General features: G+C 40.8%; 1 protein-coding gene and 1 pseudogene across 2 annotated transcripts; both read left to right on the forward strand.

Moving 5' to 3' along the window:
• The first annotated feature begins 2,403 nt into the window (after positions 1–2,403).
• LOC105038887 (uncharacterized) lies at positions 2,404–4,245 on the forward strand. 2 transcript variants are annotated; one of them, XM_010914809.4, is made up of 2 exons: positions 2,404–2,617; positions 2,850–4,245. In XM_010914809.4, exon 2 carries the CDS (start codon positions 2,946–2,948, stop codon positions 3,834–3,836), a length of 891 nt encoding a protein of 296 aa, XP_010913111.1. In that variant the 5' UTR covers positions 2,404–2,617; positions 2,850–2,945; the 3' UTR covers positions 3,837–4,245. The 2 variants fall into 2 exon arrangements, with proteins under 2 accessions (XP_010913111.1, XP_029118511.1); XM_029262678.2 differs by having other exon boundaries at positions 2,407–2,617; positions 2,922–4,245.
• Positions 4,246–14,740: 10,495 nt separating this feature from the next.
• On the forward strand, positions 14,741–16,859 carry LOC140856563 (uncharacterized; annotated as a pseudogene).
• The last annotated feature ends 756 nt before the right edge of the window (positions 16,860–17,615 follow it).

The following is a 17,615-nucleotide window of genomic DNA, read 5'->3' on the forward strand; positions in this document are numbered from 1 at the left end:
ACCTCTAGATCAAAAGTTATGAATGACAAAGATTTTACCTGCGACAGTGATTATAATAATTGTTGCCGTAGTTTCGACCTACCGCAACAGTTACTGTTGCCATAGATCACCTATGGCAATGGTTATTCATAACTACTGTGGTAGTTATAGTTCGACTTACAATGGTAGTTATCCTTAACCGCTGCCGTAAGTTATGCCTACTGCAGCTATTATAATAACCAATGTCGTAGGTCCGATTTACGGCAGCGGTTATTTGTAATCACTGCGGTAGGTAAACTTATGGTAGCGATTACTATAACCACTATTGTAGGTCCGATCTACGACAGCAATTGTCCGTAATCATTACCGTAGGTCCACCTACGGCAACAATTATCCGTAACCATTGTCGTAGGTTATGCCTACCTCAGTGATTACAAATAATCGTTGCCGTAGGCTTGATCTACGGCAACGGTTATGAATAATCACTGCCGTAGGTTCTATGGCAGCGATTTTAGAAACCGCTATCGTATAAATACTGCTATAGTCTTTTTTTTTTTGTAGTAGTAAAATCTCTAAATGCGTTATCTTCTTAATAATTTTTTTAGGACCGTGGCTTGTCACATGAGTCTGAATTTTATATTTTTGGATATGAAAAGAGATACAAATATCTTTATATATTAGATGTTAGCTAATGAATATTGTATCTTCAGAATTATAAACTTCTCATGGCATAAAAGATACTGATATATTTTTTCCTAAAATGAGCACCCAACCAACTATAACCATACCATCCACTAAAATTTGTCCCTTTTTAATGTATATACCCTATGGAACCTTAGGTTTTTGATGTACACAAATATTTAATCCGGAATAGTTATAGTGCTTTTATTACTTGAAAATAATTTTGTGAGGATTAGTATAAATAATCTTCCCCTTGCGTTTGACTATAGCTGAAATCCCTGGATTTAGAGCCATTTGGCGTTCTAGTCCCGTTCCAACAATGCACTTTTGAGGCTGAGAAAGCAAAATGGTATTGCATATTAGAACTCAATAAAGATCGATTCGCATCATTATGCTCGATAAAAAAATGAGGACAGCTCTAATAAAAAAATATTGAAAGGAAAAAAAAAAACTTTTAAGATGAATTGTTCTCGTACAATAATAAAGAATAATCCTTGATGATATAATGCTGGAACAATCTGTTGTTCCTGAATACCTCAATTCAGAGCCAAAGAATTTTCTACTGCTACCATATAATATTTATTTTTATTTGATGATAGATAAACCACCAGTGCCTCTTTTGACCTTTGAGACATTTTATAAATTTTGGTGCAAGAGTTTTCATAAATTTGTATTGAAAAAAGTTGAGTTCTTGGTAGTTTGTAACAAAGTAGCTTGTAGCATTTTTGCAAGTTTTTGTAGAAATTTTTTAAAATTTGTGGATTACAATGGTTGAATTCGTGTTGCTTATAATATTATTGTTTGCGACAATCTAGCAAATGTGTACAATAGTTCTCACAAAGTTTGTACATCGAAATGGCTCACGCGCAAGCAATTGGCTTAGCGTAGTAGAGCTCTTGCTCCTGTCATATCGAGTATAGGCATAGCCAAGTTGAGCATGCGGACATGCATGTGTGATTAAAGACCCAAAAACCTTTTCATTAAAAAAAAAACATAGAAATATATTTTAAATATAAGTACCATATAGCACATCTATCGTACAGAGCTGACACCATTCTAATACATGCATAGCAATGTGACAATTGAATGATTTAGTTCCAAAGAATGATCCAAGTTTAAGGTGCAAGATTCTCTCATTTGAATCAAAGCTCCAAGGATGGATCCAACTTTAGATTAAAGATGAGTCTTGACTGTATTGTAACTTTTGTATCATTTAAGTCTAGAATAGCCAGGTTTGGATCCATCCACTCAACATGCATCTCAACCTGATAGAGTGTATCATTAAGAGCCTAGCTTAAATTTGCACGCATTGAACTTGGACACATTTTGTATCCAAACAACCAATAGAGTGCACCCTTCCCTATTAAGTCCAGCTATGGCTCTATCAAAATCGATATTGGTTTTGGATGTAAGATTTGGACCCAGATCTTGCCGAATAACTTAGAGTTCACTGAACTAGGTCCAAGAGCTTTGACTTCAAGCAGTTATGCATGGGAAACTAAGTTACATTGGTTGAGTCTAATCACAATGGAATTGGACTTTGATTTGGACCCAAAACTTGACACATTAATCTAAATTTTGTGTATGATTATTGGATCCGATTCTGGACCCAATTGACCCCAACCTCAAGAAGAGCAACATCCAAACCCCAATGCTTCCCATGCATTCATCGAACCTGGACGCTTCCCACACGTTCAATGCACCCGGACCGCTGAGCGGCGCCTATAAAGCCCTTCCTCCGTTACTCTTTTATACCTCCCCTCCCACCCTCTCTCCTTCCCTCGCAGACGCCATGCCGCAGACAATCCCTGCCCTCCCATAAACCACATCGCACGAGCCCCGCCCACCAGGCGTGGGGAACGTCCAAGCCGTCCACGTGTGTGGAATCCCCATCCAGCATCAAACCTTGCGCTCGGCATATACTACCACGCGGTACAGCGATTAGACTCGGTGCCAGGTATATCCTCGCCAAGCTTTTTTGTTTTTTTCTTCGATCCTTGCCCGGATAAGACTTGACTTTACCGTGCTGCGAATATTCTGCCATAAAATTCCTTGGGCAAGTATTTTGTGACCCTTTACCCATTAACATTTGACGTAGCTCGTACATTTGGTGACCCCATCGTGAGCTCCAGATGTGAACATGATAACGATATAATGCCTCCATTCTTTTCCTTTCTCTCTCCACATAGCTTGCCAAATGCCAACGCCTACATCTCGCTCTTAATCCACTAGCCTCCTCTCCCGCCTCATCCATCTCTTAGATCCGGGGAGGCGGCGACCGGCAGATGGCGGTGTACGTCCGAGCGAAGCGGGTGACGGACCCGCTCGACGACAAGGTGAAGGCCCGAATCCGCGGCGACGACCGGTTCGTCACCGGATACGCCAGTAGTGGCAGCGAGCACGACGCCCTCTCCGGTCTTGTCCACGCCTTCCTTGAGAGCGACGGCCCCAACTCCCATGGCGCTTCCGCCTCCGCCGCCGCCGCCTCCGACGGCAGCGAAGAGTCCGACTCCGAGGACGGTGACCGGTCCGTCGAGGTGGCGACGAAGGTAAAAGATCTGCTGGATCCGTCTGGGAAGGAGGACCCCTTCCGCCTCCGGTTGATGGTGGACGTCTCCGAGGCAGCCGAGGCCCTGGCGGAGCTGCGGTGGAGTGGATCCGGTTACCGCCGGGCGGTGATGGTAAGGCTTAGAGAGGGAGGATATAATGCCGGGATTTGTAAGGCCCGGTGGGAGAGCTCCCGCAGGCTCACCGCCGGCAGCTACGAGTACATCGACGTGGTGGTTGATGCGGCGAAGGAGGTGGCGGCGAGGTATATAGTGGACGTAGGGTTTGCTGCGGAGTTCGAGGTGGCGAGGGCGACGGAGGAGTACGGGAGTATGGTGGCGGCGCTGCCGCGGGTGATGGTGGCGCGGCCGGAAGAGGTGCGGCATGTGGTGCATATCGCGGCGGAGGCGGCGCGGCGGTCGCTGCGGCGGCGGGGTATGCACGTGCCACCGTGGCGGAAGGGGAAGTACATGCTGGCCAAATGGCTGGGGCCGTACCGACGGACCGTCAACCCGCTACCGGCTGCCGCCGGGGCGGCGGTAGCCGGAGTGGGCGAGGCTAAGTGCCGCGCCGTCGGGTTCCGGGCGGTGCATCCGGTCGCCGTCTCGCCGGCAACACGGACGCAGTAGAAGAAACGACAAGATCGACTTTACTTATGATCACATTGAATTAGTCGTAAATTATGAGACGCGGCGTTCGCCAGCAGGAACGGAGCGGAGGGCGGCGCACATAGAGTGGGAATGTTATGCGACGCGGTGACCGCAGGAGTGAAGTGGAGACTGTTCATGTACTCTCTGTGTAGTGTGGAAGAAATTATGTGGGGTCGACTTGTGGATGAGGACATGGTGTGATTTGAAATGGCTTTTCCTATCAGTGTTGGCTTTTTTTTGTACAAAATTATATATGATGATTGTGAGAGCACTTTAATTATGTAAAAAAATATAGTAAGAAATGTTTGAGCAAGATTATGAAATTCTGGTTTTAGGTTAGATTAAATCATGGAAAACTTTTAAGCAATGGTAATTATTTTTTCATCAAGCAACATTAATACTGATATCTAACATACTATGTTATTTTCTGCAATATGCATGGGTGTTAACTACTAATGCATTTTCAAAAAAGGAATCCACAAGAATCGCCAAGATGTGCTCATTTTGTTGCCATTTGAAGACATATAGCAAAAATTAACTGTTGCTCCAAATCATTCAATTCATGCTTATGAATCCAAATAACTAGCTTTTTGTTAACTTACCACAAAAAACTCACTTTTATATTTATAATGAATATTTATGGTGTTTTATAATATAGTTCCTCCAATAAAATGTATGCAGTTCAACATGTAAATTATGTTGCATCATCCCTTGCTTGCTGAATTTATTTCAATTTGTTGGCTTCTCTTTGTTCGATCAAAGAATGTCTAGAGTTTTGAGTTGGCATGGTGGTACTCTCGTTATGCATTCCTTTAATATGATTTTTTTTTAATAACTAGAGCATGGTAAATCAACACATAAATTAAAATAATTCAAGCTCATGTAACCTATGGTTATTTTATAAAGATAAATTGTTCTCCAAATCTTTTTTTACTGATAGATAATTTAAAATAATAGTGATTTTGTCGAGAAAAAAAAAGATTTTTATCAATCTGAACTCAAATATTGATAAAGATTTAAAGAAAGATGAATAAATTATAAAAATAGAGCTTAAATCTTTTTTCTTTTCATTTAAAAAAGAAAGATGAATAAATTATAATGTAAAATCAAGATATATAGCTTCTATTTGTAATGATGAAATATGTTTTTGCGTAGTTTGAATCGGATTTCTTTTTTTAGTTCTAATGAAATTTTATTCAAATAGATTGACTACAAAAAATAAATATGAAAATATTAAAATTTTTTAGAAGCTATATCTCGACTTCTATATCAACTTTGCGTATTGTCACTTTGCCTAATTTTTTTCGGATTGGATGATATACTTAGTTCAAGTCTTACGTGGAAAAGGAATTTTCAGCTTGATCAGTCTATTTCAAGCTCTAAATGTTTGAAATTAGATATGATTATATGGGGTACCATCTTCTAAAAGAAGAAAGTATCATGTCGTATATCTCAAAAAATTATTCAATTATATTTAAAAAAAAATTATCTTAATTAGACATTATATGATCAAATTATGGTACCAAAAAATTTATTTACGATATAGCAAATCTTATTTCTAGATCCTATGTAGCCGTACTCACAGCATCCAAGGTGGCCTATATTAAGTCTGAAGATTTTTTTGAATTAAATAAAAAAATAATATAATTATTATTAGAAATAATAAATTATGATTAAAAAAAATTAGTTTTTGATCCAGTTATATTGCATAATATATGGTTTTGATCAAACTCAAACTTAACATCTAAAAATAGTATAAACTATTTCAACTTTATCTTTTCCCAGATGATGATGTGGATTACTGGATCAAAAATAGACCATTCAAACCCCACTCCAATTTGACATGATAAAAAATATTATCTTATTCATGCAAGGAGTTTTGTTGTGGCCTCAAAATTGGACCATTGTCCCACTAAACATTTGGGCTCCTTCCGGTGCCTTCAGGAGTACTTTTTAAATTTTGTCGTTTACTAAGATGCAAACGTGTCGTATCTTCGAAAATTTTTTCTAGTGACATTATTGAAGTAAGAGGGCTTGGTGCCAGACTGCCGGTTGGTGGAGTTGGTAAGGTTTCTTATTGGGAAGAAAGGGATGTAATTGCATCTTAATTTTCTTGGGGTCTTCAACAATTTAAATCCCTACAAAAAACTTGTGTGATACTGTTTGGGTGACTTTCGCCTCCGTTTCATTACAAAAAAAAAAAAAAAAAAAAAAAAAAAAAAAAAAAAAAAAAAAAAAAAAAGAGAAGGAGGAAGAGAGCGAGATATGATAGTGTTATATAAAGAATCACAAATTTTAACAGTAAAATCATCTCTGCAAAGACGATGATTACTGTAGAGATCCCCAAGCACAAAGCTAGTAGGAAACGTTCCAAAATTAATATCCCTCCTGTCTTACACTAATGTTTTATTGTTCCAATTCATAATCTTTGATAACTTTTTTATTTTCTATTTTTTTCCTATCAAGGACCCATGTTTCGTCGAGATTACATACATATCATGGTGATAAGGATAATCCCGTATATTTTATCAGAGAAATCTATAAAAAATTTATAAAAAATTTCTTTTCTCATCGAGAAATTTTTTCAAGAAGGTCAAGAAACTAGTCTAGTTTGTAGATAAAGAGAGAACCAGAATCCCGATTTAAAGATAAATTTGATCAGTAATTAAATTAAGATAGAAATATAACTTTAGGGGATATATGGTTTGCAATTAGAAACGGAATTGAAATGAGAATTGGAATGGATTGAAATTAGAATCGATATGATCAAATCCTACGAAGTATTTAGTTTGTAATCAAAATTAGAATCGAAATAGATATAAAAATTTGAATTCTTAGATGAGAATAGAGATTGAATTTTGGATCGATTGGATCATTTCATTTTATTTTAAATAAAATAAAAATAAAATTTTTAATCAAATAATTAAAATAAAAATTATTTATTTTATTTCGATTTTAAATCCCAACTCCTCCGATCAAACACTCCATGTATGATGTTTTTTCTATGAAACAATACTATTCCCTATTTTAACCAGAAGCTTGCTCAATCCACTTGCCACCGTAAGTGACTTGCGTACCCTCAAATCCTGTGGCCACTAAAATGAACTGCCATGAAAAAAGGTACACCTTTGAGTTAAAACTTCATTAACGTCGAGATGGAATCATAGAGGTGCAGAAAAGACAAAAACTTTCAGGAACGTGGGTCCAATGTCGAAGATCGGCCTCGCCGTTTGCACTGAGCAATGAACAAGTGCTTTACTTAATCTCCGTTGCCACGAAACCCGACCTGATGGTCCAGGGGCACGGAGGATGCTAATGGGTTTGTTATGGTGGGTGACAAAACATCGATCTATTTATATTTATGTATATATAAAGTAAAGAAGGTCGTCCGAAATTGATTCGGTTGAGTACTTTCGGATGGTTAAGTCAAATACAACTTTGCGGAATGAGAGTACAAAAGATTGGGAGAAGAGAGACAGTAAAGAGCTTGTTTTTTGTTTTTTACTTTTTATTTTTTAATAAATAAAGAGCTTGTTTTTTTTCGCTCCAGAGTGTAAAGAGTTCGTTGCTCTTATACTGAGATCGAGTCCTTACATGTAAAGAATTCTAATCTTGCTAGAAATGAATTCTTTAGAGTTCTGAATTAAGTAGATAACTATCTCTTAGCTTATCTTATCTAGGTTAATCTAGGATATGAGACTAACAAAAATTGGTCTTTTATTATGCCACATGTCAACTTAAGATTGATTGATCGGATTTAGATCATATCATATACCTTCCACTTTCATTCCTGAGCCATTCTATGTTCTCCATGGCTCAAGCTAAGAAAATAATCAAATTAACCAATAATAATGTGATACCTTTACCATGCCCAAGCCAAACCAGTACAGGGACCGCCACTAAGATGGTGCCTTGTGGATAACCAAGACCAAAAATCAAGAGAGTGATTCTCCTATTCTCCTTCTCTCTTCCATTTCCAGAACCCCATGGCCTCTCTCGCTCACATTATGCCCAACCCTCTCTTCCTTCTCATGTGAGACCCCATCTCTCCTTTCTTTTTTTCGCCTCAACTTCTCCCTCTCTTTTGCATATTCTCGAACCCTCTCTTGACACCTCTCCATCATTCTGTCGTTGCCTTCTTCTCCTCTTTCACCCCATCTCTCTCTCACGTCTTGTCTGTTCTATGCTCTCTTTCTCTCTTCCTCTCCTTCTCTTCTTTTTTCTCTCTCTCTTGCTCTCAATTCTTCTCGCACTCCTTCTTTCCACCCGTGAGTGAGTATTTAAAGTAAAGAAATTTTTTCTCTCCTTCTCTTCCCCTCTTCTCACTAATCCCAAAAGTCCTATGTGGTACCCCTCTTCCGTCTTATGACAAGCTTTGTGGCCATTTTTTCTATCATAATGATAATTAATGTATAATCTAAAATTTTAGATTTTTGAAAATTTTAGAACGAATTGTATAATGATTAGAGATTTTTCAAAATTAATTTTAGAAACATTATCGATTCGATACACATGTGATCTTGGATTATTAAGTCTTGAAGAACCCTAGAGGAGTGCTTAGATTGCCCGATAGTTGACATCTATGAGGTAAGTAAAATTTGTACTTTATGCTAATTAATCAAAATTATTTATTAAAAATAATCTTATCATTCAAGATGGTATAAATTACTATTATTAATTCAAATTTAATTGTGTACAGAATCTCTATAAATATGGATAATTAATTGGTGATTTCGATTCTGTTGATTAAATTGGATGATGATACCTAATATGATTGGATCATGCATGAAAAATTATAAACATTGCATATTTGATTATATACTTCAAAGTGGTATCAAAAATAAAAGAAATGTTTAAATTACATATATGTATATACTTATATGTATGGTTTAACTCTCATCCCTATTATGTATGAGCGTGAACTTGATTATGTAGTAATCCCTACCACAAGAGTGATCATGGTGATCCTTACCATGAGGACATCATGGTGACCACTCCATGGGGGTAATCATGGTGATATATGAGCCATAAGGATATAAATCCACCACAATCAAGATTGTAGAGCTAAAAAGATTGGACACCTCACTTCAAATATATAGATATGAGTATTATTATGTTATTGTATATGTATTAGACTCTTATATGATATTTTAGTTCTTTATGTCAATTTTATTGAAAAGATGACATGTGATTTTGATAAATGGATATCATTGATAATAAATGCTATAAACATTACTTGTAAAGATATATCATATCCTATATGATTGAATTAAATTGCATTTTTAATATAGCTTAAATTGTAAAGTGCACTTATTATTAACTGGGTTGTGAAGCTCATAATCTTTACATATTCTTTTTCAGATCGAGGAACCAGAGGCTAGATTGGTATCAACATTTTGAAAAAATATTAGAGGCAAGGCCTTTTGTGTAGATAGTAGAATTGGTTTGATCAGTATATGTATATTATAATATTTTTTAAATATTATATAATTAACTTAAATACTAGAATTTTTAGATTGTCAAATATAAGAGAAGAAACTCCATGGTATGACTTATAGTATTGTTTATACTATATATGGTATTTTGGGTTAATAGTTTAGTTATTCAGATATTCACTATCTCCTATATAAGAATTATATAATTTTCAGATTATGTTAAATTCATTGATAGGTGGAATGTCTTGCATGCTTTTAAGGTCAGCATTATGAGTATGCGGCAGTGGTCATGCTCTCAAATTATGATTTTAGGACATGGGGAGTGACAAGTAGGCCAACCAACATTCACTTCATTTCGCCCATCTCTTTAGTCACAAGTTGCCCAATTTTTTCGGAGGAAATTTGGGCATGGATCTAGAATTTTTGATGGGCAATTCAGGTGGGCATTTGAAATATAAAAAGATTTGATGGATTGTCTCCTCAAGGTGATGATTTGATCCATGCAACCGTTTACTAGCTAAAAAATGATGTGATGCATGTCATTTCATCACGTAATGAATTTTATCAAATGCAACTCTTTTGGCTAATCTGAGCCATTGAGAGCTGTTGTGGGATGGGCATCGGGGGCATCGAGCCCGAAAGTCCCATACCGGAAAATTGCAAGAGACTCTACTGCTTAAGTACTACCAGCCTCCCTCTCCCACGTGAGGCGCCTTTTGCGGGGCAAAACCGTGAGGGGCGGGGTGCTGACCGGGTCAAAGGCCTGGGCCCCGTTCCAAAGCGGACAATACCTCACGATTGGTGAGGGGCGATGGGTTGGTACGACTGGGCAGTAGACCTCGAACAGTGGCGCCGTCTGTGGGAACCCGTCCCCTACCTACGCAGTAGCCTCTCTTGCAGGGGGGCTCTGTTGTGGGATGGGCATCGGGGGCATCGAGCCCGAAAGTCCCATACCGGAAAATTGCAAGAGACTCTACTGCTTAAGTACTACCAGCCTCCCTCTCCCACGTGAGGCGCCTTTTGCGAGGCAAAACCGTGAGGGGCGGGGTGCTGACCGGGTCAAAGGCCTGGGCCCCGTTCCAAAGCGGACAATACCTCACGATTGGTGAGGGGCGATGGGTTGGTACGACTGGGCAGTAGACCTCGAACTGGGCGTCGATCTGGGCGATGGACAGCTCCTCTTCGGCTTCAGCGAGCTTCTCCAGGCTGATCCGAAGTTGCTCGCGTTCCCCTTGGAGTTCGGCGGTGGCACCATCCCGTTCACGTCGAAGGCGACGCACGGCCCGACCTTTGTGCTTGGCCTCCTTCTTGGCCGACCGGAGTTCGGACCCAAGCCGGGAGACCTCGTCGACTAACTTGGCCTCCCGGTCGGCCGACTGCTGAAGTTGGTCGGCCAACATTGCCCTCTCAGCCTCGACCGCCGCCGACTTCTCCTGAAGGCTGCCCGAACGTTGCCGAACCTTCGGTACCCGACCTCCAGTTCGGACATTGTGAAGATCAGCTGCCGATCAAAAAGCTTCGTCAGAATCGCATAACAAGGAAAATTTCTAAGTTAAAGGAAAAGTGATGTGAAGCTTACCTCAACCATCGTCGGGTAGAACTGCGACAGCATCTCGGTCACCTGCCGAGACCGCAGCGACTCTACGTCGGCTGGGAGGAGGATCCCTTGGCACAACCTCCTCGCAAGGTTGTGGTTGGCCAACGCCGACGCACCCTCGGGGTAGTATGCGCTGGGAGGCATTGAGCGGCTCCCCGACCTATCCTCCTCCGCGGGCTCCATCGGGGCTTTCCCCCGATCAGCTGCCCCGACCGACGGGACTGGCAGCGACGGGACGCTGGAGTTCGACCCGACGCCCCCCGTTGCGCCAACGGACGCCGCCGGACGATGTTCGGTTTCCCGAACGTCATCCGGCTCCACCCGCACCGACGAAGCCGCCGATATTCCTTCGGCCGCCTCCTCAGTCGGCCTCTCCTCAACTTGGACCGTCGGAGCCGCGAGGGCTATTACCGGCTCCGACTGGTCGGTTGCCGACGCCTCGACGGTCGGCGGAGCTGGGGCTGGTTTCTTTGCAGGGCGCGAAGGGCCGGCCCCCGACGCTGGCCTCTTCCTCGTGGCAAATTGCCGAATCTTGGCATCCGTCGGCCTCATCCTTGGTGGTGTCCCTGCAATACCGACAAGAACGTTAAAGGCCGGACCAAAAGCCGAACAAAAAGAAAAGCTGGGGGATCGGCGATACCTATTCGGGGACCAGACTCTGGCCGGCATCATAGAGAGCTTGTTCGGTAACAAGCTCCCTCTGCTTCGGGACCGACATATCTTTCAGTCGGTGGAAGTCCTCCCGATCGTCCGCCTCCACCCGACTGTTGTCGTTGGCCTCGATTCGGGGTACACCCCCAGCGAGAAGGAAAGCCCCAAGGAGAAGAGGAGGAAACAAAGAAAAATTGGTTCTTCCACCCATGAATGGACGATGGAAGACCGGTGATGAAGGCAAGACCCTTCCGGGGGTTGAAGAGCCACCACCCTCGGGCTTTAGGGTGGGGTCGGAGCACAAAAAATGCCCGGAAGAGTGAAACGCGGGGGTTGGTCGGCAAGAGCTGACACAACAGCACGAAGGAAATGATTAAACGAACAGAGTTCGGCGCCAGTTGCGTCGGACAGAGTCCGTAATAATCAAGTAGATTCCGGACGAACTCCGAAATCGGAAGTCGAAGACCCGTGCGAAGGTCTTCAACGTACAGCGCCAGATCGCCAGGCGGAGGGTTGTTGACCCGACCACCGGCCCCTGGAGCGGAGAGCCGAAACTGCTCCGGGATGCGATAGTGCTCCCGAAGCCGATCGACATTCGGCCCCGAAAGCGAGGAGGCCTCATCTTCCGGAGTCGATCGGGAGTCGTCGGTCGGGTTCCCCGACCGAGCTCCCTGGGTCGGTTTTCTGGTCATTATGCCGGAACCGAAAGAAGAAGAAAGAGAAGAGAAGAAGAAGAATAAGGGGGGGGGGACCACGAACCAGAAGGATCCCTCCGGAAGCAAAGAGAGCTCTGCCCGCGACGACTGAGAAATCGCCCGGACAGAGTTTCCCCAGTGAAATGGCAAGTGTGGGTCAGGGGTCCGGGAGGTCCTATATATATAAGGCCGACCGACGACCGAGATGCTTCCACGCCGATCGAAGACCTGCAGATGCGTGACGCGTGGCGCCCGCCGGTTGGCGGAGGATTCGGCGCACCCCATCCCGGGACGGCCGCACCGCCCACATTAAATTCCGGAGGGGGCGCCGGCCAACCACCTTGACACACGGCACGCGGGGCGCGGCTCCGCATTCATGCACCCGCACCGGTTCGCGTTCCCGATGGGATGCCTGACAGCGGCCCGCTCTCCCGCGATCGGCGCCGAATATCCGGTCGTCTGACGCCGTATCGTCCGACGTCCGATCTTCTGACACCGACGTAACATCTGACGACGATGGGACGTGGCGTCTGACACCTGACGCCGACGTGACTTCTGACATCGACTAGACATCCGGATCGCTTGGCATTCATGAGGCGTCTGACATCGGATCATCCGGCGGTACGGTCGGATCTACACATGCGACAAATCCACTCTCAGTCGTCCGGGATTGCTGCCCGGATGGAAGCATCGGCCAGCTCACCACCCGACTTAGGAGTGGAGGGGGGCAACTATTGGGGGATACCCACCGACCGACCGATCGACTGTCGGAGGGCCCGACCGACTAACGGCCCGACCGACCGACTGGCGGCCCGACCGATTGGCCGCCACCGACCGACCGACTGGCGGCCCGACCGACTCCGACGGACGACTCCGACTGGCCGATATACCGATCGATCGTCGGTCGGGGCGACCGACTGACGGATGCCATCAGCGGCTGGCTACTGGCCATTCGACGGCCCATCGCCGACTGGGGGTATGTCGGGCATATCCATCCCGACCGACTGAACCCAGTGGACTGATGGCTGACTCACATGATGTTCGCCGACCGACGGAGGAACCCGATGCCACTCTGCTGGCCACCGACCTAGGGTTGGCCGACTCCTCCGATCGCCGTACAGCCACCAGACCTTGTCAGCTCTGACACGGACATGCGGCACGGCTACCTAGGGGCATTATCCCGCACAGGGCATAGTCAACCCTGGTGATTGGACAGCCACACGGCGACATGACGTTTTCACGGCGACTCTGACAGTCCACAGTGAGTTGACAGTTCCTCACTTGTCCGCACCATTAATGACGGCGCCATACCGTGCTCCACTATATATACCGGGGAAGGCAACAGTGCAAGGGATCGATCCGCCCGTCTCTCCCACAAACGCAGGCTCGCTCCTCTCTCTCACTCTCTCTCTCAGAGCTCTCTGTCTACATTTCACTGTTGCCCAGTCACCTCTCTGACTTGACCGTCGGAGGGTCCCCGCCGGAGCCGCCTCCGGTCAGTGCGGACTTCCTTTTGCAGGTGCACGCGTCCCGGCGATCGGGCGATGAGGCGATTGGCCGCAACAAGAGCTATATTTAAGGAGTTTCATTTAGATTGCATAACTTAAGCATTCCTTCCTCAGCTCAGTCTCTTAATACTTCATCTCTTAAGTCATCTAGTAGGTATTTTCCTATTTTGACTTCTCTCAATTCCTCATAGGTCATAGAAATAGGTCATAATGAGTAGCTCGTCCATTAGCTGGTCATCCAGTTCTAGGTTAGATTTTTCATGTTTGTCCACTTCTAGTTTCATGGAGTAGGCAGCTCGATCCATCATCCCATTTGGTCCTGACACCTGGGAGAGCACCTTAGACTGAATAGATGTTGCCCAGCTTGACAACCTAAGAGAGGGGGTGGGGGGGGGTGAGAAATGAATGGGGTTATCAAAAATTGAAATAAATATATGCAGATTTTTCAAACAAAGTAAGTAATATGCAGTGAATGCAAGCAAATAAAGGAACGAAATCAGAGATGATGAGGCACACACAAATGCAAGGATCTTATAATGGTTCAGCATACATCAAATACCTACATCCACTCCTCATACTATAAGAAAATAGAGATCCAGTGATCAAAAAATTAGTTACTAAATAGTAAAAATCGTTCGCTAATATCTTTTGCGACCAATTTTACGATTGATAAATGTCGGTTGCAAAAACCTTGATCGCAAATATTTGCATACCAAAAATGCATAAATAATTCTTCTCTCGATCCATAAACTATTGAAGAACATTTGGTATGGAATGATTTTGTAAGAGGATATACTGAATAGATATTTCATGAAGAATTTATATTGCCATCTTTACGTAATCAACTCTCACATATAGAATATAGATATGATATTGGAATCAGTAATCTATAAAGAAATTCTGCAAGAAAAGATGATATGAGGGGATTGCCATAACTGCTTTGGGATTTGATGTTGAAAATTTAAGAGATTTCAATGAAAGACAAGAAACATGTGTGATGCCTAAGAGGTCTACATTTACTGAGCCTATGCATGCTGAGAGGCCTCGGCATTCATCTAATGATGACACAGAACATCGGTATCATGGTTTGTTGAAAGATTATGATCAAAAACTATATCTAGATTATAAAATTTTTTAATTTTTTTTTCTTGTGTATCTATTTCATTTGAAATATTTGAATGAATGATTTAGTAAGAGTTTTATCATGTTGCTCTAATTATTAAATAATATATTTTTTGAAGGTACTATTTTGCCAACTTTTTTTTATGAAGCAAAAAAATTTAGTAAAAAAATTGGATTTTGGATATGAGAAGATTCATAGCTGTCCAAATGATTATATGTTGTACAAGGAGAAAAATACTAATAAAAAATCATGCAATATCTACAGATCTTCACGATCGATGGACATCATATAAAGAAAATGAGGGTGATGTATTGAACAAAGTGGATGCTACTCAGAGTAAAAGAAAATTGGTTAAAGTTATATATTACTTTTCTTTGATATCTAGATTGAAAAAGATCTATGCATCATTGAAGACAGCTTCGTCGATGAGATAGCATGATGAAGATTATACAAAAGATGGAATATTAAGGCATTCAGCTAATAGTTTTGCATGAAAAGTATTTGATGCTAGGCCGCCTAATTTTACCTTAGATGTTCGCAATATTAGATTGGATTTAGCTAATGATAGCGTCAATCCATTTCGAACACTGAGTTCTACTTATAGCACTTGATCGATCATTCTGATTCTATATAATTTACTACCATAGATATGTATGAAATATTCTTCACTTATCTCGTCAATGATTATTACAGACGATAAGGGTCCAAATAATGATATTAATGTCTTTTTAAAACCTTTAATAAATTAAATGAAATAGCTATAGGAGGGTATCAATACATTTGATGCTTGTAGTGGTCAGACATTCAAATTAATAAAAGCTCTTATTTAGACTATCCATGATTTTTCTGCGTATGCTAATTTATTCAGATGGAGCACAAATGGGCATATTGCATGTTCCTCTAGTGGAGACTTTATCCATTCATATTGGTTAAAATATGGAAGAAAATTCTATTATATGGGCCATCATATATAGATGGTTGGAAGCCGACCATCTATTTCGATTTCAATAAGATATATTTGATGGTACTATAGCATTACATCTGCTCCAGTACCACCATCTAGAATTGAGATTCTTATACAAATATATGATATGAATCATAAGTATAGTAAGATTTTCAAATGTTCTAAGAAAAGAGGAAGGAAAGATGTTGAAAGCTCAATAAATGAAGCGTTGATAGAAGATGTCATTACTCACAATCTTGATTTAAAAATGTTTGAGGATGCTGACAACTTCTACGATGATGATGATTATATAGATACAAGAAGAAATGATGATGACATAATGGAGGTATCTACACATAGAGTTGTGAAATAACTATGGAAGAAAAAAATATTTTTTATTTATCTTATTGGGAATACAATCTTTTTAGGCACAATCTTGACGTGTTGCATATAGAGAAGAATATTTGTTATAATTTAATTAACATATTATTTAATTTTGATCGAAAAAATAAAGATAACTTAAAGGAATGTATAGATTTGAAAGAGATGGGCATAAGATAGGAGCTTCATCTCAAAGAGCTTGTTAATGGTAAAGTTTATATACCTCTTGCATATTACACAATATCCATTTGAAAGAAAGATCTTTTTCTAATATTTTTAAAGAATATCAAGGTTCTTGATAGCTATACATCAAATATTTCAAGATATGTAAATCTTAAAAAGTGAAAACTTTCAAATTTTAAAAGTCATGATCGTCATATTTTGATGTAAGATATTTTTTCACTGATTTTAAGATCATCAATGCCAAAACAAGTGGTTACTACTGTTGCTCAATTTTCATCATTTTTTAAATCATTATATTCTATAGTCCTTGATCCATGAAAGCTTGATCAATTAGAGTCTGGTATTGCACTTACATTTTGCCATATAGAGAAGATCTTTTCTCTCGAATTTTTCACTATCATGGCTCATCTACTCATTCACTTAGCTGCAGAAGTAAAATTTGATGGACTGGTATACTACAGATGGATGTATCCTATTGAGAGCTGATATTGCTAAACATTACGATTGTAATTTAAAAATTTTTAGTATAAGTAATATCGTACTCATATTGATATTTTAATAAATTTTAATTTTTGAAGGTATTTTATATATTTAAAGAATTATGTATGAAATAGAGCCTATCCAGAAGGTTTAATTATGGAAGGATATATTGTTGAAGAGTATTTGATATTTTGTTCAAGATATCTTGAAAGTATAGAGACTGTTGTTAATCTACCTCAAAAAATTATGAGATTATCGATAACTTAGAAATTTATAAGTTCTCAATTGCTAGAAGAGTTTTAGAAAAGATTAAATGTATGATTCTTGACAAAAAAATTCTTGCCATAAGCTCATTGTTATGCGTTACTTTATAGTGACATAATATCTCAGTATCATGGGTTAGTATAGTCATATGTTAATTTCTTTTATTAAGATCATTATATGTATTATTCTTAATTAATGAATTAATTTTCTTGTTATGAATTTCTAGTTACTCAGAGATGAGCAAACTATAGCAATCGATCTAATCCAAGAATTGAACAATGATGGTTGATCGAGTTATTCCTTGAATGGCATTTTAAATAGGTTAATCATCTATATGAGAGAAAGGATTGATTTTGAAGTATATTTATAAGCATAAAATAATACATTAACAATTTATCATATTTTTAGGTATCAATGATGATGGAGAGTAACTATTTATATGAATTAATTACCATTGCTTGAGATCCTAACAATATTGTCAACAGATATATTAGTTTC

Source organism: Elaeis guineensis, chromosome 1, assembly GCF_000442705.2.
Source record: "Elaeis guineensis isolate ETL-2024a chromosome 1, EG11, whole genome shotgun sequence".
In the NCBI taxonomy this organism is placed as follows: domain Eukaryota; kingdom Viridiplantae; phylum Streptophyta; class Magnoliopsida; order Arecales; family Arecaceae; genus Elaeis; species Elaeis guineensis.

What these genes read in the sequence shown, in the direction of transcription:
- LOC105038887 (XM_010914809.4), top strand. Translation starts at nt 2,946, where the DNA reads ATGGCGGTGTACGTCCGAGCGAAGCGGGTGACGGACCCGCTCGACGAC.